We start from the raw sequence: 22,012 nt of genomic DNA on the forward strand, positions 1-22,012 counted from the left end.
AAGTGAGTATTGGGCAAACATTGTATGGCAACAAACTATACTAATTTAATCCAAACGAGAATTTTAAATGCGGTGATAATTATTTGCGGAGAAGGGACTTCCAAATGTGTTCATGGGATGCACGCTTCGTAAGTACAATGTGTAGAGTCTGCAGGGCTTCAATTGGTAACTCTGGAAATGATCTATTATCGCTCTCCCATACACATTCATCGGCACGAATTGGTCCAGGCAACTATATTATAGTAAATCGCATAAATTTTAAATGAGAAATAATTCTAATTTTCCATTTATGCATTCTAACGTATATAATACAGATAATATACAATAAAAACATCCCTTCCTTACCGGCAGTTCCAACAAAGTCAAATCACCATTTGTTATCTTGATATCTTTAGTTGAAAAGTTAATTTTTAAATCTTTACAACTAATGCTATGCCTCAGGGGAATCCAAATTTCGATATGTTTATGAGAATCTCGCCAAAAAAGCGTGTCTATGTGCTCATTTTTTACTATAATCTTCTTTATAGGTACCACTAGTACCATGTTATCCTGTATAGTTCAGGCACTTACTTCTAATATATGCGCTACTGCATTTTTGGCGATATTAATACGTTCTTCTTCATTTGTGTATTTCATTTTGAATTCCCCCACGGTAGGGTCGTAAAAATCCTTGTCAACAATCTCATCATCCACATATGTATCATCTGTTTGTAAAGTTTCTGTGCGTTCAAGGGATGGTAGATTGTTTATGTCGAAAATGTCGCCCATAATCTTATTCACCACGGGGTCATTCTCGTTTATAATTTCGTCCAATAACTCTTTTTTAGACAAACGTGAAACTGTTTGTAAAGTTTCTGTGCGTTCAAGGGATGGTAGATTGTTTATGTCGAAAATGTCGCCCATAATCTTATTCACCACGGGGTCATTCTCGTTTATAATTTCGTCCAATAACTCTTTTTTAGACAAACGTGAAACTTTTTTTCCAAGCAAATCCTCGAGCTTTTCTTCCTCCTCTGCACTCAGAGAATTAATTTGCCTTATGTTTTTGTAGCTATTGGTAATGTTATGAATAGGCGTCGGAAGTCCAAATTTTTTGACGTATCCGCGATTTTGATGAATAAAAAAGTTGCAATCCTTAGTTATCTTAAGTCCCATACTCATATTCAACAGCCCTGTGATCATAAATAACGGTAAATAGTACATCCTTTAGTAGATTATTATTAATGCTGCCTGTATACAGTAGTGATGGCGATGGGTATGGTTATACAAACGATCATAGATTAAATCAATAAGATTGACCTTCTAGTTTTTATCGCATGCGATGGAGGAGCATTAACATCGGACATAAACTCCACATACGGTAAATCTTTCTTATAAGCATCAAGAAGCAACCTTGCAAATTCATCCCTTTCAAGCCACTTATTCATATCGTCCTCCATAAAACACGGGGTCCTAGTTCCACAAGGATTGAATGTGAAGTTGGTGCGTTTGTTGATGGAAAAAGTAGTGCTCACATCCGGGTCTCCGTAATAACTCCTAAAATAACCTTCCTTATAGAACACAAAAGGCTCACGCTGGACTGGTTTAGTCAGGTTTAGTAAGCTTCTAAGCTGAGTTATGTATCTGTCACCTGATCGTCTATTATTTTAGGTGTGAATTTTTGTACAAATGAAGACCAGAATGGGAGATATGTTCTATGGCCCGTTTCCCAGTAAATTGAGCTTTGTTGGAGTCCGTTTGATAAATTTTCGTGTTTGCCAGAACCCAAATCTCCAGCCATAACCACACAACTCAGGGGTAAAACGGGTGATTATAGGGAGCTCTGTTATGACCCCATGTATGCTCTCACTACTCGAATCCACTCAATTTCATAATCCAAACGGAGTGGTCCTTGCTACTTTGATTCAACTTATCAACAGACGCTTATTTGATATAAGTGAAATCGCATGTGTATCACGCTCCCTATTTGAAGCATCCATCGGTACATATGGGATTTGCTCATCAGATGAATACCATTTAATGCACATTTATGGATTCTACATGGGCAATGCTAAAAATGGTGGCAAATACATACTTATATCCAATGACTCTCAACTATTCAGTGCTTGCGGTCTACTTTTGCATAGAATCTCATCCAGACACCTTAAGCCTAGTGTCAAACATGCAATACTTATTGCGTCATTTTTAATACTGTGTATTCAACCAAATGCAGTAAAGGTTTACCAGCACATTTTTAAGCTGATTATACATGGCGCTGTTAAACTGCTAGTGAAAGTGCACCATGTGATAAATGTCATAGTTAGTTATTACCCTAAAAACGCTCACGTGTGGATTTTAAAGGAAGTGTTGCTACATAGGGCTGTAAAAATGGTTAGAAAGAATCCATTTTTCCCCACTTTGAGACTCAGGTGGCTCATAATCAACGATTTGAAACTAAATTGTGCCAATCCAGATGCAAAATTATACAGAAAAATTGCTCAAAGTTTGTCAATCATGTTGCCTATTGCGTGTGGCTTTAACGTTTGAGTGCATTTTTTGTGTTTCGAAAATTAGCATGCACATTTCAACACTTTCAACCTTTAATTTTATTCAGAATATCCCTATTTAAACGATAAAGGTCTATCAGATAATCTATTCGACGCTCTACGGTATCACACAGGCATGCATATTGAAGTTGTAACTCCGTTCGCAGTAGAATTGTCTTCTCCAGTAAAACTTTCAACCTCATATAATCACTGATAATTTGTTTAAATAACGCATCATCACATTCTGTTTGGATAGACTTTAAATACCTCAATTGATCCCTGATCTTGTCCTCCATTGCCAATTTGGCCCGGTGCTTCTCATCAATTTTCTTTCGTATCTCAACAAACTCGGCAAATTTTGCCATAACCTCATTTCTGTACTGCCTTTCATCGTCATCAACTATATAAGCGCTGCCTGTGGCTACTTCTGGGTCGAAGTAGCACACCTGGAACCCATCAATCTTAGGTAAATTGTATTTGCCCATACACAGAATTTTGTGATAGATTTTTGCTATTTTATGCACGATATATACCAAATTTTGCGCGATTGATGAGTAAACTATGGTCAGTCTTCCTTTTGTGGATCTCGATCAGAATCGGATACTTCAAATGTGTCATCGTCTGAGTTCACAGTATTACTGTTGAAAATAAATATGCATACTATTACTAATATAGGGAATAGAGCAATTCCAAGTCTAATTATTACTGATATAAAATGGAAGAGGTTGCCAAGCAAGCCCATAGTACAATAAAAGCTATGTGCCCCAGACACATAATGTCGATAGACGCTGAAATTAAATCCATAGAGGCTGAGCTTAAACATTGGTTCTTGTACCGCCGTTTGCAAGCCGAAGTAAATTTTTTTGTTATTTAGAGAGCTATGAGCATCAGGAAACTGTTGAAGGAATACAATTTTATCGGATTGAATAACAACAGCTGTGGAATTGCTGTGTCTGATGTAGACAAGATGTTGTGGAAAGATTTGACCAATGGTTTGGTGAGTTTTCTTTGTGATCTAGCCTAAGTTAGAGAATTCTTTATCATTGAATGCAAGGGAAATGAAGGTACTCCTTTAAAACTAACAAATAGGCTGATATGTATTTGGATATGTTTAAGAAAGCGGCGGATTTGGAAAATCCGTGTTTCAACACAGGTTAGTAATGCCTTCAATAATTGCATAAATCTCATAATAACACATAATCACTTTTCATTCTTTATTAAACATTCTGCATATAAACGATAGTCCATTCATATAACTCGGCCTAATCCCAACCCCCCATCTAATATTGAATAACTAAAGAAAAGGGAAACGTACAATTACACAAATCAAATAATGCAACCCAGTTTATTACTTTATCCCTCACTGGTGCATCTATCCTATATTTTAATTTACCCTTGCTGTGGCGATCGCCTTATTTTAGGATAATAAACCCTAGTAAAGACCCCAACCTAAACCTTTTCATGTATCCTCTATTTATTGGTTTTCCCCATATTTAAACTCTGTGCCATCATTGCTGTACTAATTATAATGATATCACCAATTTCAATCCGTCTCACTGTTTATGAAATTTTCAAAAGTGTTATAAAAATTTGACATATACCTACCATGCAACAATCTAGTGCTAATTTGTCAAAACACAGAATGAAAGAACTTTTGCCGTATAAAAAGTATACGAAATTTATCATTGACACAAAATGATGGAATATAATATAATTTCTACACTGTGGACCCAAATATGTCAAATTTCATGCTAATCAGTTTTGATATATTTCGGAATACACGATCTAATGGATTATAATTACATTATGGAAACAATGATTGGTATAAGGGGTAAATGATGTGGCCATTGGAGTTTTTAAAGCCTTTTGCGTTATATAGTTAATATTTATGCTGACAACATAATACGACCGGATCCCATTAACTGTGACACACTATCTATATACAAATGTTGCGAGCTTAGTGTTGATTTAGGCATATCCTATCTGCAGTGTTTACAAGAAAATTTCAAGGAATCTCATGAACATCGTTCGCACATTTGCGGAAACAAATTCATTAGCTTTGATAATTGTAGGAAGGATCTAGTGCAACATCAGGAAGAGGCGATTAAAAAGTCAATTGAGAAGCAAGATATGATGGATTCAAGAGCCAGAAATTTGTTTAACATACGAATGCAGTTGTTACATCGCACTTAACGCGCAATTGGGGCTGCTCTGATGAAGTAATTGACTATTGGCTAATAATAATTGTATAAATTTGTAAATTAAATGTTATTGTAGTGTTGCAAAAATAATATTTTAATATCACTTTAAAAATGTATGAGCATCCGGCACATTTCCCTGAATTGTTGCCCCGTCGAAATCAAAGGAAGGGTGATCATGTTGAAACCTTTCCAACAAGATTTTGGCTTTTTGAGTTTCAATTTCATTTTTACTTAGTTTATCACAATTGTCCAAAAGATACTCCCACGCTTGATGCGATACGGATTTTGCCAAAGTAATTTCTAGGAAATTATCTGTGAATGTCCAACAGCAATCATCTACTAATACTGTTTTACACAAGTTACCCCTTAGTATCTCTTTCCCTTTAACCTCAACTATTAGTGAATTTGCTCTAAATTTTACTTGTATATCATTTGCCTTTAAACTGGCGTCTAGGTAGAAATAGATAGAAATATTATCCGCCTCTTGTTCCCAGTGGAAGATCGAGCCGTCTAAATTAGTAGATCCTTACCAATTGCAGTGCAACTGAATCTACCACAAGTGCTCATTAAAAGTGTTGTTTTTACAATATTTTATAACAGTTATCAAAGATTTATTCTTATTATCCACATAGGGACAAAAGATGAGTGTGTCAGATGTGGTGAATTTGGAGCGTGAGTTGAGATGTGGTGTTGAGTACTTGGCTAATGTCAATAAGGAGCTTGAAAGTGTACATAATGTAGTAGATTCGGTGTGCATCGATTACATTCGCGCAAATAGAGCGTTAAATGGCAGTGACTCTGAAAACTTATTGCTATACCAGGTAAAAGATTGTGTGACTTAGAGACTAGAAAGATGGAGACATCAAGTAGGACAAATTGCTCAAATCCTATCGCTACATCGAGAGAACAAGTTTGTAAAGGCTCAAACTGCAGAGAAACAATTCATGGATTGCATTGGTACTAACAATGATACGATCACTAAAGATTGTGAGTGCTATGGAAACGTATTGAGATTCAAAAGGGGGGTTCTTGCACTTAAATTTGCGGGGGATTTTGCCAGAAAATCCAACAACCTTTCGGAGCTTATTAGCGCGATTATCATAAAGGCTGGCGGAGATCCGAACGACTACAAACACTGTTTACATGCCCTTTCAGATGTATCAAAACTTTTTAAATATGTAAGTTGAGAGTGGGATATAAATGATATGATACACAGTTGTTCTAGGCTAATTTAGGTTATAAGTGACTCAGCTTCCACTACTTCCATGAAGAAGGGAGGGGAATCTGTTTTTGCCAACAACATTTTAAGGCAATTTCTTAAGATAAGTGTAGATGCCACTGAAACATATGCTAGTGATTATTCTACATCGAATGAATTAGCATTGGTGGAACTGGTGAAGTATATCCCCAAGAGCAATTTTGTTGACAATTATAAGAATGCGGTGGATAGTATTAAATCCATTAATTATGAAGCAGATGAATCTCCAATCACATTCTATTTGTTCAATTTGGAGAAGAAAGGAGGGATAGGGAAGGTTATTGAGCATTTACTCGAGAATAGAGGTTTTGTAAATTTGGTAAAGAATTACATTCATCCACACGACGTACATGCGTACTATTTTGACATTACAACCACCAGGTATGTGTTATATATAATTAAAACTAATAAACTGGCTTGCATGTTATTGCTTTCAGATTCATTGATCAAATATTTTGCATTTAAATGATTATTTTCGCTCCTTGAATTGTATGTATGTTCTCCGGATAAATAAAATATGAGGTTTCTAAACGAAAATTTTATTAAATATTTTTGTGATAGTCTAGTTTATTTAAGTTTCATGTATGTAGACTATTTTAATTTATTTCCATTTGTGCGTTTAAATTATAACATTCTGGTCCCAAATTTAAATTATAATGTACATGTAAATAACTTAGGGATATTATGAGAAAGATACATAACCTGCAAAATAAACTAATACAAGCCACAATTCTAGAGTACAGTTTAAAAATTATGAATGCAATAACAACCGTACTATCATCCCCGAATTATCCACAAGGAGATATTCATCTAAATGAAGCGATATACAGGGCTTTTGTGGCAGTGACTTTCATGATCAACTGGGAAGATCGTATGTTGTCCAATGTGTGGGATGGCATGCCTTTTTTAGAGTAATGATAAGGGGGCATGAATGCTTTTTTTAACTGACGTTGGAAATCGTTCCATTAGTAATAATTTTTCTTGATTTTTAAGCAACTGGCACAATATTTAACCTTTACAGGAGGCCTTGGCGAGCCAGGTCTTGGTAGGCCCTTGCACTCATAACATTCCCCTGAGAATCCTCACACTCAATATCTTGTGATGCATTGAATCCCTAAATGAATAGTGAAATTACCTTAATTTGAGCAGTGTATTTTAATTTTTCGTACAAAACAATGGCATCTTGTATGCTGGTTATCTCCTTAAAGTGCAGAGTATTAGGTATCTTGAGGCACTTCATGCCAAAGGCATGACGCCACTCTTGGAAATGGCGTTCAAAAGCCCTTCTACCCCAGTAGGAATAGTTTCCACAAATCTCACACTTGTATTCGTTTCCTAATCCATGTAGTTTGTATAGCCAATACGGGATAGGTTTTCCGTCCCAACCTGCATAAAGCTTTGCCTACCTAGAGGTAAATTTAATGGGTTGTAAACTATTGTATCTTGGCCCTCATCATCCTCTTCATCTTCCATGCCAATATCCTTAGTTTCTTCAATACAAGCCAGTTGATCTGTACCAGTGGAAATGTCATTAGATAACTCTTCGGCAGATCTGCTTTCCCTTCTCTGGATCATTTCGATTGTTTTCTGGGTAAATTATAATAGCTAATGTTTAAAAAATCGACCGATTATTCTCACAAATATACAAAAAATCATGGTATTAAGAGTACTTACTTGGACCGTATCCACTAAAATGCTGTGAAAAGAGGTAATCAGATATTCATTCTTGGCTATCCTCTTATCCATTTCCCTACTAATAACATTCAATTTTTCAATCTCATCGGACGACTTTGCAGCCAATTCTGCTGCCAGTTTTTTATATTTTTTGCCCTAAAAATTACACTGATAATTACCTCTTGCACAGATTTGTATATGCCTTGGGAGTTGAATATCTTATCCAATGGCTTTAGGTATCTCTCATGATCGTAAGATGGTTGTTTCCACCACTCTATACTGCCGTTCTCCCAAGCAATCTCAAAGTTTTGCTCGAAATTTTCGTAAATTTTTCTACTATCCGATAGCGCATTCTGACGCTGGAAAAAGTCATACAAGTAATTCAACAAATTGTCCAAATATTTCTCATATTCCGGAACAGCATATTTACAATGTCTGGGTATGTCATTGAATTTGTGATAGGTTTTCAAGTATTGTATATAGTCTATTTCCACAAATGGTGATATCTTTCGTTGGATAACTTCGGGATCAGTTATGCCTTTGCGACGTATGCGATCAATCTAAATGAATAAATGTGATATATCAGATATTGATTAAATGTTTATGCAAAATATTAACATTTAATATTATTAACAAAATATACAGTAAATTATTAGTAAGTGTGAAACAAATGGGGTTTATATAACCAGTAATGTTTAAAACAATAAGTATATACCTCGAGTGAATGATGTCTTGCCTCCCTTGCCTTTTTTAGCACTGTAAGATTCAAATAGGCAATGTAATGCTCATTCAAATCTAGAGTTCTACCTCCGCTCTCATTTGCCGTGAATATTAAAGACAGGTCCACTTGGGCATAAGCTTGCTCCACAATTTTTTGGACCAATTTTACGTTTCCATGGGCTACGTTTAGATGTTCGAATCTCTTGTAATAGTCTCGAATGCCCTTCAGTTTATCGTAAAAATTAGTCCAAACGTCATCTCCTTTGCCAATTCCTAAGTTAAGATCGACTTTCCTGCTAAAAATCTTGTTTCCTCTTTCCGAAGTCCGTCGGAATCTTTGTAAATCTCAAGGCAACGCTCAGCTGTGGCCGAGGCCTCGTCCAAAAGCGTCAAAGCAGCACGTTCAGCGACAAATCGCTTGCCAGGCTTTTTATGTCTATCGCCTAAGAGCTTGCTGATGGATTTTTCTATCAGTTCTATCTCCTCGTGCCCTGCCCGCAACTGCTCAAGAACGCCTGACATATATACTAGGATCACTACATCCCACCCTTGCCCTTAACAAGATACCCTATCTTGCTGCATAAGTTTTACAATACCAAATACACTCAAATTGACACCTGATTTTACTAATATATAATTGCCTACCTTCACAATCTAAACCGTATAGATATTTAGTGTCGCTAAATGCGCCTAGTGCACTTACATATATAATTAACTAATATATATAGCGTAATTTTGTTGTAAAAACAAGTGTTTTAAAGAGATTTTTGTATAAAATTTTTGATTTTTTCAATAGATATACATCTAGCCAGTCCACTTCTTATAAAAATCGTTCCCCTTGCAATCCACCACAACAAACGCAGGAAAGTTATCCACCTCGATCTTAAAAACGGCCTCCATTCCCAATTCCGGGAATGCAACTACATCCATTTTTTTAATACAATCTTTGGCAATTAGCGCGGCAGGACCGCCAACCGAACCCAAGTAAAACCCGCCATGATCCTTACACGCCTTGGCGAAAGCCCTAGACCGATTGCCCTTGGCCAGGCTGATCAGACTAGCCCCCTTGGCCATGAACCTGTCAGCATATGAGTCCATTCTACCAGCAGTGGTGGGACCGAATGATCCACTTGCATACTGATCCGGCTTCTTTGCAGGACCTACATTAGAATGTCAATTTGTAAATAGCAAAGCCTGATACAGTGGTTTACATTTGACACAATTTAGATTTTTTGTCATTCATATTTGACACATTCGAACATGCGTAAGCTGCAATGAAGGAGTCATAAATGTAAAATATCGCAGTTACCTGCATAATAAATGGGATGCTGCTTAAACCACTCGGGCAAATCCCCGTGTTCAGTTAGGTAATTATCCAACATTTGATGGGCCAGGTCGCGAGCAACAAGCAGCGGTCCAGACAAAACAACCCTGCTGCTGACTTTCAGCTCTGACAGTGCTTTTAATATTTCACTTATGGGTCTGTTCAAATCAATTTTTACTGCATTGCCTGTATAAATGACGTTATACCCTCAATTTGCACGTCTGGTAAGTATTGTGCTGGGTTTTCTTCAAGCTTCTCAATGTAAACCCCGGTGGTATCAATTTTTGCCTTGATTTGTCTGTCTGCAGAGCACGAGACACCAATGCCTGAATCACATGTTAATATGGGGTTTTCTAAAGAATAAAATGTATGATTTTTAATATAAAATCATACATTCAATAAAAATTCCAAATTGTATATTATTACCAATTGGACAAGAAGCGCCATGCCTTGGCAATCTCACCACTCTCACATCATGGCAAAAGTATTTTCCACCAAATTGAGCGCCGATTCCCAAATTTTGACATTCCCTTAGCAGCTCATTTTCCAGCTGCACGTCTCTAAATGCTATCCCGTACCTATTACCTTCTATTGGCAAATTGTCCAGCTCTTTACAAGAAGCTAGTTTTACAGTCTTTAGGGTCATTTCAGCGGAAAGCCCACCCACAACAATAACTAAGTGATAGGGGGGACAAGCAGATGTGCCAATCGTGGATATTTTTTCTAGCAAATATCCCTTCAGTTTATTAACGTCCAGAATTGCCTACATGGTGTAACACATACGCGTGTTTCTTGGTAGAGGAAGGTTTTGTTGGCGGAACCACCGCCTTTGGCGATAAATAATAAGTCATAACTTGTGCCATCGGCGGCAAATATATCAATTTGTGCCGGTAAATTGCATCCAGTGCCCACCTCTTTATACATGTTTAATGCGGACATTTGGCTATACCTAAATTTGTTCTCAGCATAAGCACTATAGATTCCTTCTGCCAGTGACTTATGGTCATTGATTGACATTACACTACCGCCCTTGTATCCTATAACAATCGCGGTGCCTGTATCTTGGCAGCCAGGAAGTACTCTAAATTAGATATTTAAAACCTAGCTGAAGCGATACAAGCGTTTTTTAGTAGCTGTATAGAAACGAATTTATCATTGTCCGATGACTCTGGATCGTCGTAAATTTTCCGAAGCTGGGCTAGGTGGCCCGGGCGCAAAAAATACATAATGTCCGTAAACGCCCTTTTGGCCAACTCTGTAAGGATATTTGAAGGTAAAAATAACCTTTTTCCTCCATTTATATCGCAGGAATCGCCAACGTCATTGGTGGCTGTTAATGATTGGGAAAGATGATCAATCCTTTCAAATTTAGGGTTGTATCCACAATGCTTAGGTATAACATTTACGTATGACTCGTCAAATTTAACTGTAGAATTATATCTTTTGGTATATAATCTGTAAAAAAATCGTTTTCCAATATAGAGCGGTGATGCAGGGTGTGGCACCATCTCTTAGTGTGTGGGCAGCGACATGGGTGTGATTAATAGGGGGTTAATACTAGTGATAATTGTGCTACTGATTATACTACAGTGTTTTGCAATTGATTATGATCTCAATTTTTTGAAATGCGGAGAGAAGGTCCTTTACACACTCACTTTAGATATACCTCTTGGTAAGTAATTGGCTTATTCAGCGTTTTACTTGTTATATTCGCTAATTAGAATGCAAAGATTATCAAATGGGAGTTTATCTATACAATGGATGATCTATAGCATTTCAATTGCGGTGAAATTTTACTATTTGACGTATCCCTATGAAAGTATTACTCCACTTGATGGATTTAAACATCTATACTGGGCGACATACATTACAAAACACCAAGGTATGGGTAGGAATAATATTTTTAAATGCGAATTCTAATATTTATTGATCAATTGGCAAGTTAATTAATAAAATTGTTAACATAGGCCACTTTGCATTAACTCCACTGATATATTTGTTGTATCACAAACTATGCATAGAACTCTCAAATATTTCAGTCTGGCTCCATGAAATGTTACATGCAGATCTATGTATTTCAACTATAATTGATATTTGGGATGTTATAAGTGTTGCCCATAGTATCCCCAATCTTACCCAATACAAGAATATAATGTTTATGTTTGTTATATGTAGCATTATTTCATTGGGTCTGGTATTACCAACTACCGGTATACAGGTAATAAGTCTTTGAAATAGGTTAGGTGTAAGACGAGTGATTGGCGCAGGAATTCAGACATTTTCATAATAGTCAAATTCACTTACTTGGTGGGATTATTTTTAATAGATATACCATTTTTAACTTATCGCATTTACGATCTATCACAGGGAAACTTTTCAATTTTGTTTGTGAAGAATTTTTTGTTCATATTTATACGTTCTTTTCGACTTGCAATTTGGCAGTTGGCCTACAGAGACGCAGTAAAATGGAACGAGGGGTCTAAATCTAGCGATTGTTTAATAAAGGATGCGATCGATTTTAGTTCTCAGTCCTATGAAAAGGAACCTGATAAAATTGGTCAACTAAGGGATAGTATAAGCAATGTAAATAATATTATTATTGGCGATGGTACCAGTAAAACAATAATTGATTCTAAAAAGTACAGCATTTATAAATCTAAATTGACTAGAGATTTTACCAGAACAAATTTCCACAAGTCAACACTGCGCAGATTAGGATTTAAGGATAAAAGTACTCTAATATTTGAGAGGTCTGACAGCGAGAAGAAGGAAATTGATGTCAGTGGCTTTGATTTAGACATTAATATGCGAGAATATTTGCAACAATTTGTGGCAATGTGCTCAAAAAGTTGCGTTACTTGTTGTGAAAAATACGTTTCAGATGATATAACACTATCGTTACTAAAACGAATACGTTTAGTTACGGCATTTAACATACAACCCGTAGCGCACCTAGCCATTCTTTTGATTGTCGTATTAGATTGCTATAATCGCACTAGTCTATTAACTTTAACAATTGTACTGGGGATTATGATTTTTCTGTGCGATTTCTACACAGCACCACTTCTTGACGTACTGTACAATACAATGTACGCCATAGTAGCATTGGTATCTGCTGGCTATTCAATTGATACATTTTGGAAAGTAAACAGGTTTTACATACGTATATTTGTCATTATCGCATTTTCATTGTTTCCAACATTGGTTATTATACCCAACTTCATGTCCAGCCTATCTGCTATTACCAATGTCCCTTATGCCTGCCACAAAATAATAATTATGTCGTGTAGGTGGTGCATTGCCCCAATATCCCACCATGGAATTATTTTGGGCGGTGAAGTAATCAAGAATGTAATCCTTACAGATCATTTGTTACAGGCACACTGGACAGGGGTGACGTTGCTAATGGTTTCTAAAATTTTTTGTATCGTCCTATCCCCAAACTGGATCATATATCTTATTCACATAGGGTTGTCAATTTCCTATGCAATTCTATCACAAACGGTTAGAATTTTACAGCAAAGAAAGTACGAGATACAATTTCTTCAGAAACCATCACAACCTAGGAGATCTTCGTTTTCCCCCTTTGATGATGAATTGGGATATATTAGTAGGTTTGGATTGTTTTCCTGCCCTGGACATTTGTTACCGCCAATTATTTAATTGAAGAATCTCAGTGAATGGCGGGTTGTTAAGCGTTTATACCAATTTACTCGATTAACTGTATTTTAATATATGAATTCCTATAGAGACATTAAAATAGCTCTGAAACTAGTTAAATTGATTGGTCGGTCAGAATATCTCATGAATATCGTTTGACTAGCTTACTGGTTTAGATATTAATGTATAATAATAATTACAATTGATAATTATAAAATTGTTGATTGAATTGTTTTAAATATACACAGAACTTGATCTTCACATATTATTAAACGAAACAATCCGTTCTTTAACGCTAATCCTGTGTTGTTAAGTGACTGGTAACTTTCCATATTATATAAATCAAAATTGTTAATACATATCATATTTTTCTTAGCTTTAAACACATACACGCATCCCATTTACATTTCAATCAAACTCTGTCCAATTGCTGCCTGCAAATTCTCATCCTAAATAACAAACATATTACATGCTCATCTGAGTCGACATTGGAATGCTCCGAATTTTGTGATTGAGATAATGTTGATCTGGACATGCTAGCCCTCCACGAACTAATTTAATTTTTTCTTACGATCCTCCGAATAAACATTCAGAAAACGATGAGTCTGGCGGTCTCACATAGTCTTCATGCGCCATACTTTCAACCCTTGCCTCATTTCCCATCTCCTCTTGCAGTTTACGGCACAATATTTCACTGGCAAGATCGGGATCAGTCTTAGCCACTAAATGAAGGGACGCTTACGTTCGTCTAGGTCTATTTCCAAATCACAATTTTGAGGGTTTTTTAGGTTATTTGGTGGATTTGAGTGGGTTGGATGAATAGTGTTGCTTGGAGTAGATTCTGTTCCCAGAGCTTGTTTTTGCGTCTCAGAAACTTGTCCAGTGCGGGAGCGATAGGCTGCTTGGTGCCGTTTTATGTACTCGTCCATATCCCACCCTATCTCAATGGGGGGTGGGGAACGTATGTAAGTGTTTAAGATGCTTAATTTTATGTTTTTGTTTTAAAACAAGCAAAAATTTGATCAACTCTAGTAAAAAATCTATAACAACTAAATTACAAATAGTACACTGCAGTATGGCACTATGTCTACATGTGTTACTGTGTGGGCTTATAAATATAAGTCTCCCGTTTGTGCTTCCTATGGTTCGGGGAGTATCTGTCGTGATGTAAATTGTACCCTCCCCAACCTTTTGTTTGCTGTCTAGTATTTAAAGGCTCATGCCTTGTCGTAGTCTAAATTGGCAATGCCTTACTTGCTGTTGGATGACAATGTCTAGCACAAAAGGAATAGACTGAAGCTCTCTTTGGTGCTGTACCTGAAGGCCCCGTAGGCAGGCAGAGACCTCCAAATGAAAGGTCGAGCTTTCTGGTGTAAAAGTGCTTCCGCACTCTTCTTGGCGTAATCCTCCAAACTGAATTAACCAATTGTATTTGCTAATGTTACATGGGTTAAGTAAGAGGACCAGATCAAGACAGTAAGTTTTCCCTCAACAACACAAAAAATGCATCATTTAACATTAGAAGAAACATTCACAAAATAAATTATACTTTGTTGTTTATAATAATAAAGGTGTTTAATATCTATATTGGACTTACATGGGAATATTTGCAAATGTCATTCAAAGTGTCAAGTTCGCTAGGCATAACAAACTCCTCTGGAATAATACCCGTCTTGAAACACTGCAATAGTAGAGCATGTCTCCTAAATAACTAAATATGATTACCTTTGCACTGTCCTAGCAAATGTCTTGGATTTAATACGTCTAGTTATAGTATTGACATGATTTGTCCACACTGGCAGAAATGTACGCAGTGAAGTGGGGCTCTGATTTAATTGTATAACCTACAGGATATGCCGCCACTGCAAATGGAAGCCAAGTGGAGACAGAAATATCAAAAACTGTATCTTTTAATCTCAGAGCCAAAATACGCCATAGGAGATCGAGAGTGTCATCTCGGTAATCCAATTCACCTATGTTAACTGCTTGAATAGTATGTTTAAATTATTAAGATATATAATCTGGGAAATTATATTGTAAATGTAAACCTACTAGCCGCAACAAGGGTATATGCAATAACTAGTATATCTTGTGATAAGTCACGTTTGTGTAACGTTTTTGAGGATTGTGTAAATATCTCCGAATGATACTCTTGCAATAAATAATGTTTAATTATTTCAAGGGCCCCTTGTACAAGATCCAAATCCCTTATCCTGACTCTAGCTAATGCAGAGAGGACTATTGCCAGTTGGTGCGGGGTGAATTGGTCAAGTTTCTCCTTTACGTTCTCACAAACAGATTCATAAAAACCTGTATCCTTAATCAGTCAAAAATTTTACCTCAAGGGAAGCCGTGGCGTAGGTGTCGATTATAGTGGCTAAATCCTCCGGCTCGTAGCATTGTGCAGTATCTTGAATACGTTTAGCCATCATGAACATCCAGAATTCGTCAAGGCATTTGGAGTTTCCTACGGCAGAAACGATATTTGTCACAAGCTTCGGTGATAAACATTCTAATCGATCGCAAACAAAATCACTGAAAGTTTTTACTAACCCTGATGTCACTTCATTATACGAACGGCGTAATGAAAACAATGTTGCGATTTTATCCAGCACTCTAGCATCCCAGTAACAATTGGCAGTCGGTTTTTCGTCATCACACTTTTTGTTGATAGAATTAGATATTTGTTCGAAGATGTCTTTTTCACAATCAATTTTGTAGCGTACGACACTGGAGCAATTTAATATATCTAGCATTAGCAAGGCTGATAGGTTTTTGTTATGGCTTATCGAGTGTTTAACAACTTCACTCAGTGCATGAAGAAGCCTACTACTACCTGTGCTAGCAGCACAAAAGGAAATGCTTTGTATGTCAAGTGATGTGAGAAAATTGCCTTTAGCGATTAGCAAATTGCTGATTGCCTCCCCATCCTTTCGTTCATAGGGAAATAGAAATAAAGTATGAGCATCGTCTACTCCTTCTCTTTCAGTCGATTCTGAACTTGCTAATTGTTCTGAAAATTGTGTATTTAGTAGGTGTTTAGTGCTAGCCGTGATAGAAAAATAACCAGTGAATCGCAAATGTCCGAGCCAAATATCGTTTAGATTACCATCCCTCGTTTCTTCATATACAACTAGCGGGGGGTATTTGTTTTTAGCCTTGCTAAGTTTTAAACATTTGCCAGGCCTGAACAAAAACTCGCCATTTGGTAGCCCATGGTGTCTGGCGGCCAATTGGCATATAAATTCCCCAGGAACTGTTGTGGATCCTGGGACTCGGTTAGGCACTAGGCCAAATAATGATGCGATATTGTTCAAAGTGGCTTGAATTTGAGGCATTAAAACCTTCATTATCCCAACCAAAACACCAGGGTATGCCCTACAGCCTAACCACCCTATACATTAATCGTTGATTATGTTTACTTACAATGGAACTCCAAAGTATTATATGTTTTAATATTTCATCACTGATATTATATGTGTAAACTATCCATAAATTGTACATTATATTAAAGTATGATAAATATTAATTACATACATAACCATAACCAAGTCCTTCGTAGTTTATACCTAATATTACAGTTAATTTCGGGTATAAGACATTAATGTATACATTGCAAACTTAGAATGTCATTCAATACCGCTATTATAAATGATTTGACAATTAATTACAAGTAAATATAAATTAAATTTAATTTTCTTTAATTTCAATTTTGTCTAGATATACAAATTGTTCTGTGCACAGTAAATTATTGAATATAGACATCTTTATTACTGATATTCTACAAAAATTACAAAAACACTACTACATACTGTAATATTTAGTATGATATAGTGATTTAAAATGTATTGTTACAAATATGAGAAGTGTTACCGTTTGTAATTATAATAACAAATGCTATCCAAGGGCAATTCAAACTTTTTTCCAGACATTTCAACAGTAGCAGAAGACCTGCCTTTTTTAATAACTTTTACATATCTACCTAAAAGTTGCGATGAATTAATTGGATGCAAAGTTGGTAGCACAATTTTTGCATCCTCTCCTTCCTTAACAACAGTTTCCAAATACTTAATTTTGTACCCCTTCCTCATTCCATCTTCAAAGTTCACGGTAGCAAGATATTTATCAATCCCCACCACATCGCCTTTATGCTTATAATATTTGTCACAACGGTCTATAATTTTCACTACCAATCCTTTTGAAACCCATACAACATCGTTAATATCGTCTCGAACTTTGGAAGAACTAGTGGCCTTAGAATAGTTGTTATCACCTGAATCAATTTGTTGTGTAATTTTTAGCAATGTATCATGTGAACCCAGTCCTGCTTTATCATAAATTCTACGTTTATTTAATAGAACGTCAGGAGATGATACATTTGTTGGTTTATTTGGGTCGTAGCCCATACCCATAAGCATAGCCAATCCAAAACTTTCAACTGGAACATGTTCATAATCGGCCTTATCTTCACCAATTATACTTCCACTCCTCATCAAAATTGGAGTTGTCACAACCATTTCCTTTTTGTATTCAAAAAGATCATCATTTTTTTGAGCATCCAATATAACTTGTCTGGCTATGTCATCTTCAGGTAGCATCAGCGGTTTTTCTTGATCATTTTTAGTTGAACTGATATAATCCAAGCCTTTTCTACTTTTATTCAATCTATTTTTACATGGTATAACCAAATTTTGTTGTTCTTCACTAGTATCGATTGTATTATCAGTGGAAAACACCAAAGTTCCATCATAGACCACTTTGTTAACAGTTTCACTAAGAGATTCCGAATCATTGTTGAAAAGATTGGTAATTTTTTTTTGTTTATTAACAGTAATATTATTTGTAGCGTCTTTACTGCCAAAGTTTAGTGGAAAGCGGTTCATTTTGGAACTAGTCCAGTGATTATTATTGAATATAAAACGATATTTGATTTTTCATTTACTATTTCAAGGTGTGTTATAATATATATAGTGAGAATATTTAGTTTGTTCAAAATTTAGTCATAAGCTAGTAGTGGGGATGGCAGTAATATGGGTTTTTTGGATCTAGGCTATCCCCTAGACTATGATTCAATACTTCAAATTACCGAAAAGATTAGAAATATTGCACTAAAGCAATTTGTACTTTGTATGCAACATAATTATGACAGATTAGATCATGAATTGTTTTTTGGAGATGAAGTAGGTATGTATTGTTGTACAGTTATACTAATTTCACAAATTATTCATTTAGAATACATGATAGTTAAACTTAATGATGAAACTAGAAAGGTACAAATTGCTCTAATAGCCTCTGGTAAATATTTCTTAAATTAGACGTGATATCAGGAATGTCAAAAGATGAAAATGTTAAAGGATTGCCAGAGTATGCTTCTTATATGATAGAAGTGATTCCATCTAAACCTCTAAGGGTTAATCTATCCTCAATTTTGGGTAAACAGTTACTTATTTTAGAAATTCAAAAACTATTAAATCACAAGAGAAATGTTATTCAGAGGACTATCACCTCACTTGGCTATTCAAAATGCCATGTCTTACAAATGACATCTTTCCCCAGACTAGGTTGTAAAGATTCTATTGCATATATGGATAATCAAACAAAAACTGATTCCAGGCAGATTGCAAAAAGTATATTTCTCCCTGATGCCGTTATAACTAAACATCCCAGATTCATATCATTTACAAAAAATATTAGATTGTAAGTTAAACTACATATTATATTTCCTTTATTCTACAATAATTGTGGATCTAGTAATTCAATCCTCTAATTTAGACGGAGGGGGGCTAAAGTAGCTTTATTTGCACCAATGTTCATGGATAAATATACACAAATAAAAAAATTGCCAGACGAATCCCCAATCGCCGTAAGAATTGTTGCATCCAAATATATTGATAGACATGATTCTACTGCCAGTTCACCCACTTCATCTACACCTAGGCTAGGAGTTTCCTTAGATGAAACATTAGCCAAAAACATATCAAAAATCATAGCCAGGGGAAGTTCGTTTCATAAAATCGAAACGGTGGATCGAATAGAATTGAAAGCTTCAGATTGCCCATCTCTTGATAAATTGTTCTACACAACTGATATATGTGGCCTTGTACTTGAAAATTCTGAAGATAGTGACTGTGAATATTGCCCCTTTTCACCTTGTGAATTTAGAAATACACTGGAAATTCTTAACCGAAAATGGGTTGAAGAAACAGCCGAAGCGGGGGATGATAATCCAATCCCATTACATATTTACATGGATGCCATGTGTTTCGGTATGGGAATGTGTTGTTATCAAAACACCTTTTCATGTCCAAGCATGGATGATGCTAGATATATTCATGATCAGCTACTAGCTATTTCTCCTTATTTCCTAGCTCTGACTGCCTCTTGTCCGATTTTCAGGGGATTTTTAACAGAAACAGATACTAGATGGAATGTTTTATCTCAATCTGTGGATGATAGGAGTGAAAAGGATTGTTTGTACATGCCCAAGTCTAGATTTTCATGCAATTCATTATACATTTCCAATAGAGATGTATTAGTGAAGAATTATTTCAAGTTCAACGACGTATTGTTACCCACTAATATTGCAGTGTATGATGAATGCGTGGATGTTGGTGTGGATCCAATTTTAGCCAGACATATATCTCATATATTCACTCGAGACCCTATATGTCTATTCAAGTCATCTGAGAATTACGATGATAAAAATCCAACTGATTTTGCAGAATTTGAAGCGTTTCAGAGTGTAAATTGGAACATGGTACGTTTCAAGTTACCAACGTTACCAGTGGTACCTGGAAGTAAGGGGGAAATAGGGTATCGTGTTGAATTTCGCTGTCCTGAGATGCAATTAACCGACTTTGAGAATTCTGCAGTTTCAGCTGTACTTTTAGTACTTACTAAAATGATTGTGAAGAACAATTTGGAATTGTATTTGCCCATCTCAATTTTGGAAGAGAATTTGAAAAGATCATCACAACGATCAGCAGTGTTTAAATCTAAATTTTATTACCCGAAAGTCATCAATGGTCATTATACTGTAGAAGAAGATACGCTATATCACATTTTATTTGGAGAAGACGGATTATTTACCAAATGTATTAAATTTGTAAAGCAACAGGTGGCGTCATTGGACACCGATACTGGGGCTAAAGTCGTTTTTTTGTTTGAAAAGTATATGCAATTATTTAAAAGAAGGTGTGAAGGACAGCTTCCAACAACTGCAGGTTTTATCAGGCAATTTGTGTTGCAGCATGAGCTGTATAAGCAAGATTCTGTGGTATCTGATGAGATCGCCTATGATTTGTGTGATTTAGCTATATCAATTCAATCAGGGAGAAATCCACATTCTGAAATGTTATTGGGAAATCTGGCAAAATATAATTAGTGTGGAATTTTTCTATATTTTCAAAAAAGAAAGTGTAATATTATGATTTTACAAAATTAATCACTTCTTAGCGTTCCTTATGCTGATTGAAATTCTGCAAGTTGTCAATATATCTCCAATTCTAGCATCTATAACAGGATCTACACTTTTATTGGACGGACTGTCCAGTTTATCAATTGTTCTGTTTATTTGCCTGATAAGAATTGGCTGTCCAAATACATCGTAGCCACTGTATTTTATTGGCGCATGGACCAGTTTTGCGACGCCTAAATCATATAAGTCATAATACATTGTTTTGAATTTTCATTAAAAAAATTATTTTAACATAGATTTACCATGCAAACCGAATCTACACTCATTAGATATAATGAATACATCGCCAGAATTTACAACAATTGCCATGGGAAGAGAATTAAAATCATCTCTTCCCAACATAAAAATAGCAGATTTTCCTAAACTAATCGTAACAACCGGTGCATTCGATTCCTCCGCGTCTTCCTTGTGCAAATTTAGATGATAATTTCCATTGTATAAATTGATAATCGCAGCCTACATTGCAGCGCATTTACATCAGGAATGTGGGCTTCTATTTCTGGATAAATGCTATTGGTAATTTCTTGTGAGAGGTCCAAAAATTCCTGATCCAATTTTAAAGATTTCAAATACTTACGCTCGCCCCAACTAAATTATCTGTGCTTACTCATATTGCTCGCCACAAGTGGCCCATTTGAATTTTTTTAAAAAATTTTCCGAGTCTAAATTGAACATTATTTACCTAACAAATTTGTGACATTTTGGTTCAACTTTGTAATGTTGCTTATGTTAGGCGGCTGAGTGAAATAATATTTACATTTATGTGCCGGGTCAACATTGAATTCGCGATAATTAATTGTTCGGAAGGGGTGTAATAGTTTGTGATTAGGTAGGCTCCTATGTTAGCTATTTGTGTAATATTAAATTTCTTCCCATTGAATTTAAAATTAAGAAAAAATTATTATGCTATGTACGAGGGGTTATACCTGGAAAATGACCAAATCTATACAAATTTCTACCATGATTCCCTAACGATATTAAGGTATATTTGTGCGTTTTAAGTATCTCATAATCATTAGACCCATTCGGTAGAATTGAAACAATTTGCCTAGTGAGATCACAGGTCCCATCACAACAATTGGTTCTTACAATGTTGAAAGCTGCTTTGGCTACACTTTTATTGCCAAAGATATCACCTTGATACGTATATGTTCGATCCATTTTGTAATTTTT

General features: G+C 35.7%; 15 protein-coding genes across 15 annotated transcripts; 5 read left to right on the plus strand and 10 right to left on the minus strand.

Annotated features, from left to right (window-relative positions):
* Nucleotides 1-79: 79 nt before the first annotated feature.
* Nucleotides 80-1,182, minus strand: BMR1_02g02220 (conserved Plasmodium protein, unknown function; the record flags this gene model as incomplete). The annotated part of the gene is made up of 3 exons (XM_012792757.1): nucleotides 80-232; nucleotides 346-549; nucleotides 571-1,182. The coding sequence occupies 3 exons, from the start codon at nucleotides 1,180-1,182 to the stop codon at nucleotides 80-82; spliced, it is 969 nt and encodes a 322-aa protein (XP_012648211.1).
* Nucleotides 1,183-1,280: 98 nt separating this feature from the next.
* Nucleotides 1,281-1,780, minus strand: BMR1_02g02225 (conserved Plasmodium protein, unknown function; the record flags this gene model as incomplete). Its single annotated transcript, XM_012792758.1, has 2 exons — nucleotides 1,281-1,610; nucleotides 1,631-1,780. The coding sequence occupies 2 exons, from the start codon at nucleotides 1,778-1,780 to the stop codon at nucleotides 1,281-1,283; spliced, it is 480 nt and encodes a 159-aa protein (XP_012648212.1).
* A 47-nt stretch (nucleotides 1,781-1,827) lies between these two features.
* BMR1_02g02230 (hypothetical protein) lies at nucleotides 1,828-2,526 on the plus strand (the record flags this gene model as incomplete). Its single annotated transcript, XM_012792759.1, has 1 exon — nucleotides 1,828-2,526. One exon carries the CDS (start codon nucleotides 1,828-1,830, stop codon nucleotides 2,524-2,526), a length of 699 nt encoding a protein of 232 aa, XP_012648213.1.
* On the minus strand, nucleotides 2,573-3,010 carry BMR1_02g02235 (hypothetical protein; the record flags this gene model as incomplete). The annotated part of the gene is made up of 1 exon (XM_012792760.1): nucleotides 2,573-3,010. The coding sequence occupies one exon, from the start codon at nucleotides 3,008-3,010 to the stop codon at nucleotides 2,573-2,575; it is 438 nt and encodes a 145-aa protein (XP_012648214.1).
* Nucleotides 3,283-4,718, plus strand: BMR1_02g02240 (conserved Plasmodium protein, unknown function; the record flags this gene model as incomplete). The annotated part of the gene is made up of 5 exons (XM_021481547.1): nucleotides 3,283-3,378; nucleotides 3,400-3,522; nucleotides 3,545-3,589; nucleotides 3,615-3,678; nucleotides 4,498-4,718. The coding sequence occupies 5 exons, from the start codon at nucleotides 3,283-3,285 to the stop codon at nucleotides 4,716-4,718; spliced, it is 549 nt and encodes a 182-aa protein (XP_021338177.1).
* Nucleotides 4,719-4,826: 108 nt separating this feature from the next.
* On the minus strand, nucleotides 4,827-5,293 carry BMR1_02g02245 (NudC domain-containing protein 2; the record flags this gene model as incomplete). Its single annotated transcript, XM_012792762.1, has 2 exons — nucleotides 4,827-5,236; nucleotides 5,257-5,293. The coding sequence occupies 2 exons, from the start codon at nucleotides 5,291-5,293 to the stop codon at nucleotides 4,827-4,829; spliced, it is 447 nt and encodes a 148-aa protein (XP_012648216.1).
* On the plus strand, nucleotides 5,368-6,899 carry BMR1_02g02250 (hypothetical protein; the record flags this gene model as incomplete). The annotated part of the gene is made up of 4 exons (XM_012792763.1): nucleotides 5,368-5,547; nucleotides 5,569-5,904; nucleotides 5,962-6,365; nucleotides 6,662-6,899. 4 exons carry the CDS (start codon nucleotides 5,368-5,370, stop codon nucleotides 6,897-6,899), a joined length of 1,158 nt encoding a protein of 385 aa, XP_012648217.1.
* On the minus strand, nucleotides 7,000-8,900 carry BMR1_02g02255 (splicing factor 3A subunit 3; the record flags this gene model as incomplete). Its single annotated transcript, XM_012792764.1, has 7 exons — nucleotides 7,000-7,098; nucleotides 7,120-7,370; nucleotides 7,391-7,571; nucleotides 7,659-7,814; nucleotides 7,838-8,218; nucleotides 8,374-8,651; nucleotides 8,735-8,900. The coding sequence occupies 7 exons, from the start codon at nucleotides 8,898-8,900 to the stop codon at nucleotides 7,000-7,002; spliced, it is 1,512 nt and encodes a 503-aa protein (XP_012648218.1).
* BMR1_02g02260 (fumarate hydratase, class I) lies at nucleotides 9,183-11,210 on the minus strand (the record flags this gene model as incomplete). Its single annotated transcript, XM_012792765.1, has 6 exons — nucleotides 9,183-9,538; nucleotides 9,688-9,888; nucleotides 9,909-10,028; nucleotides 10,129-10,465; nucleotides 10,486-10,783; nucleotides 10,804-11,210. 6 exons carry the CDS (start codon nucleotides 11,208-11,210, stop codon nucleotides 9,183-9,185), a joined length of 1,719 nt encoding a protein of 572 aa, XP_012648219.1.
* BMR1_02g02265 (hypothetical protein) lies at nucleotides 11,233-13,365 on the plus strand (the record flags this gene model as incomplete). Its single annotated transcript, XM_021481548.1, has 4 exons — nucleotides 11,233-11,374; nucleotides 11,396-11,584; nucleotides 11,670-11,920; nucleotides 11,941-13,365. 4 exons carry the CDS (start codon nucleotides 11,233-11,235, stop codon nucleotides 13,363-13,365), a joined length of 2,007 nt encoding a protein of 668 aa, XP_021338178.1.
* On the minus strand, nucleotides 13,764-14,291 carry BMR1_02g02266 (hypothetical protein; the record flags this gene model as incomplete). Its single annotated transcript, XM_021481549.1, has 4 exons — nucleotides 13,764-13,811; nucleotides 13,832-13,913; nucleotides 13,934-14,084; nucleotides 14,105-14,291. The coding sequence occupies 4 exons, from the start codon at nucleotides 14,289-14,291 to the stop codon at nucleotides 13,764-13,766; spliced, it is 468 nt and encodes a 155-aa protein (XP_021338179.1).
* Nucleotides 14,292-14,458: 167 nt separating this feature from the next.
* Nucleotides 14,459-16,712, minus strand: BMR1_02g02267 (conserved Plasmodium protein, unknown function; the record flags this gene model as incomplete). The annotated part of the gene is made up of 7 exons (XM_021481550.1): nucleotides 14,459-14,596; nucleotides 14,617-14,775; nucleotides 14,960-15,065; nucleotides 15,088-15,188; nucleotides 15,211-15,335; nucleotides 15,415-15,679; nucleotides 15,702-16,712. 7 exons carry the CDS (start codon nucleotides 16,710-16,712, stop codon nucleotides 14,459-14,461), a joined length of 1,905 nt encoding a protein of 634 aa, XP_021338180.1.
* BMR1_02g02275 (glutamate--cysteine ligase catalytic subunit) lies at nucleotides 17,232-18,245 on the minus strand (the record flags this gene model as incomplete). The annotated part of the gene is made up of 1 exon (XM_012792768.1): nucleotides 17,232-18,245. One exon carries the CDS (start codon nucleotides 18,243-18,245, stop codon nucleotides 17,232-17,234), a length of 1,014 nt encoding a protein of 337 aa, XP_012648222.1.
* BMR1_02g02280 (Glutamate--cysteine ligase) lies at nucleotides 18,393-20,746 on the plus strand (the record flags this gene model as incomplete). Its single annotated transcript, XM_021481552.1, has 5 exons — nucleotides 18,393-18,546; nucleotides 18,595-18,657; nucleotides 18,678-18,794; nucleotides 18,816-19,059; nucleotides 19,135-20,746. The coding sequence occupies 5 exons, from the start codon at nucleotides 18,393-18,395 to the stop codon at nucleotides 20,744-20,746; spliced, it is 2,190 nt and encodes a 729-aa protein (XP_021338181.1).
* Nucleotides 20,747-20,806: 60 nt separating this feature from the next.
* On the minus strand, nucleotides 20,807-22,000 carry BMR1_02g02281 (Alpha-ketoglutarate-dependent dioxygenase alkB; the record flags this gene model as incomplete). Its single annotated transcript, XM_021481553.1, is given in 7 exon segments — nucleotides 20,807-21,012; nucleotides 21,082-21,295; nucleotides 21,316-21,427; nucleotides 21,447-21,501; nucleotides 21,522-21,576; nucleotides 21,597-21,676; nucleotides 21,766-22,000. The coding sequence occupies 7 exon segments, from the start codon at nucleotides 21,998-22,000 to the stop codon at nucleotides 20,807-20,809; spliced, it is 957 nt and encodes a 318-aa protein (XP_021338182.1).
* Nucleotides 22,001-22,012: the final 12 nt, after the last annotated feature.

This window comes from Babesia microti, chromosome II, assembly GCF_000691945.2.
Source record: "Babesia microti strain RI chromosome II, complete genome".
NCBI classification, from domain to species: Eukaryota; Apicomplexa; class Aconoidasida; order Piroplasmida; family Babesiidae; genus Babesia; species Babesia microti.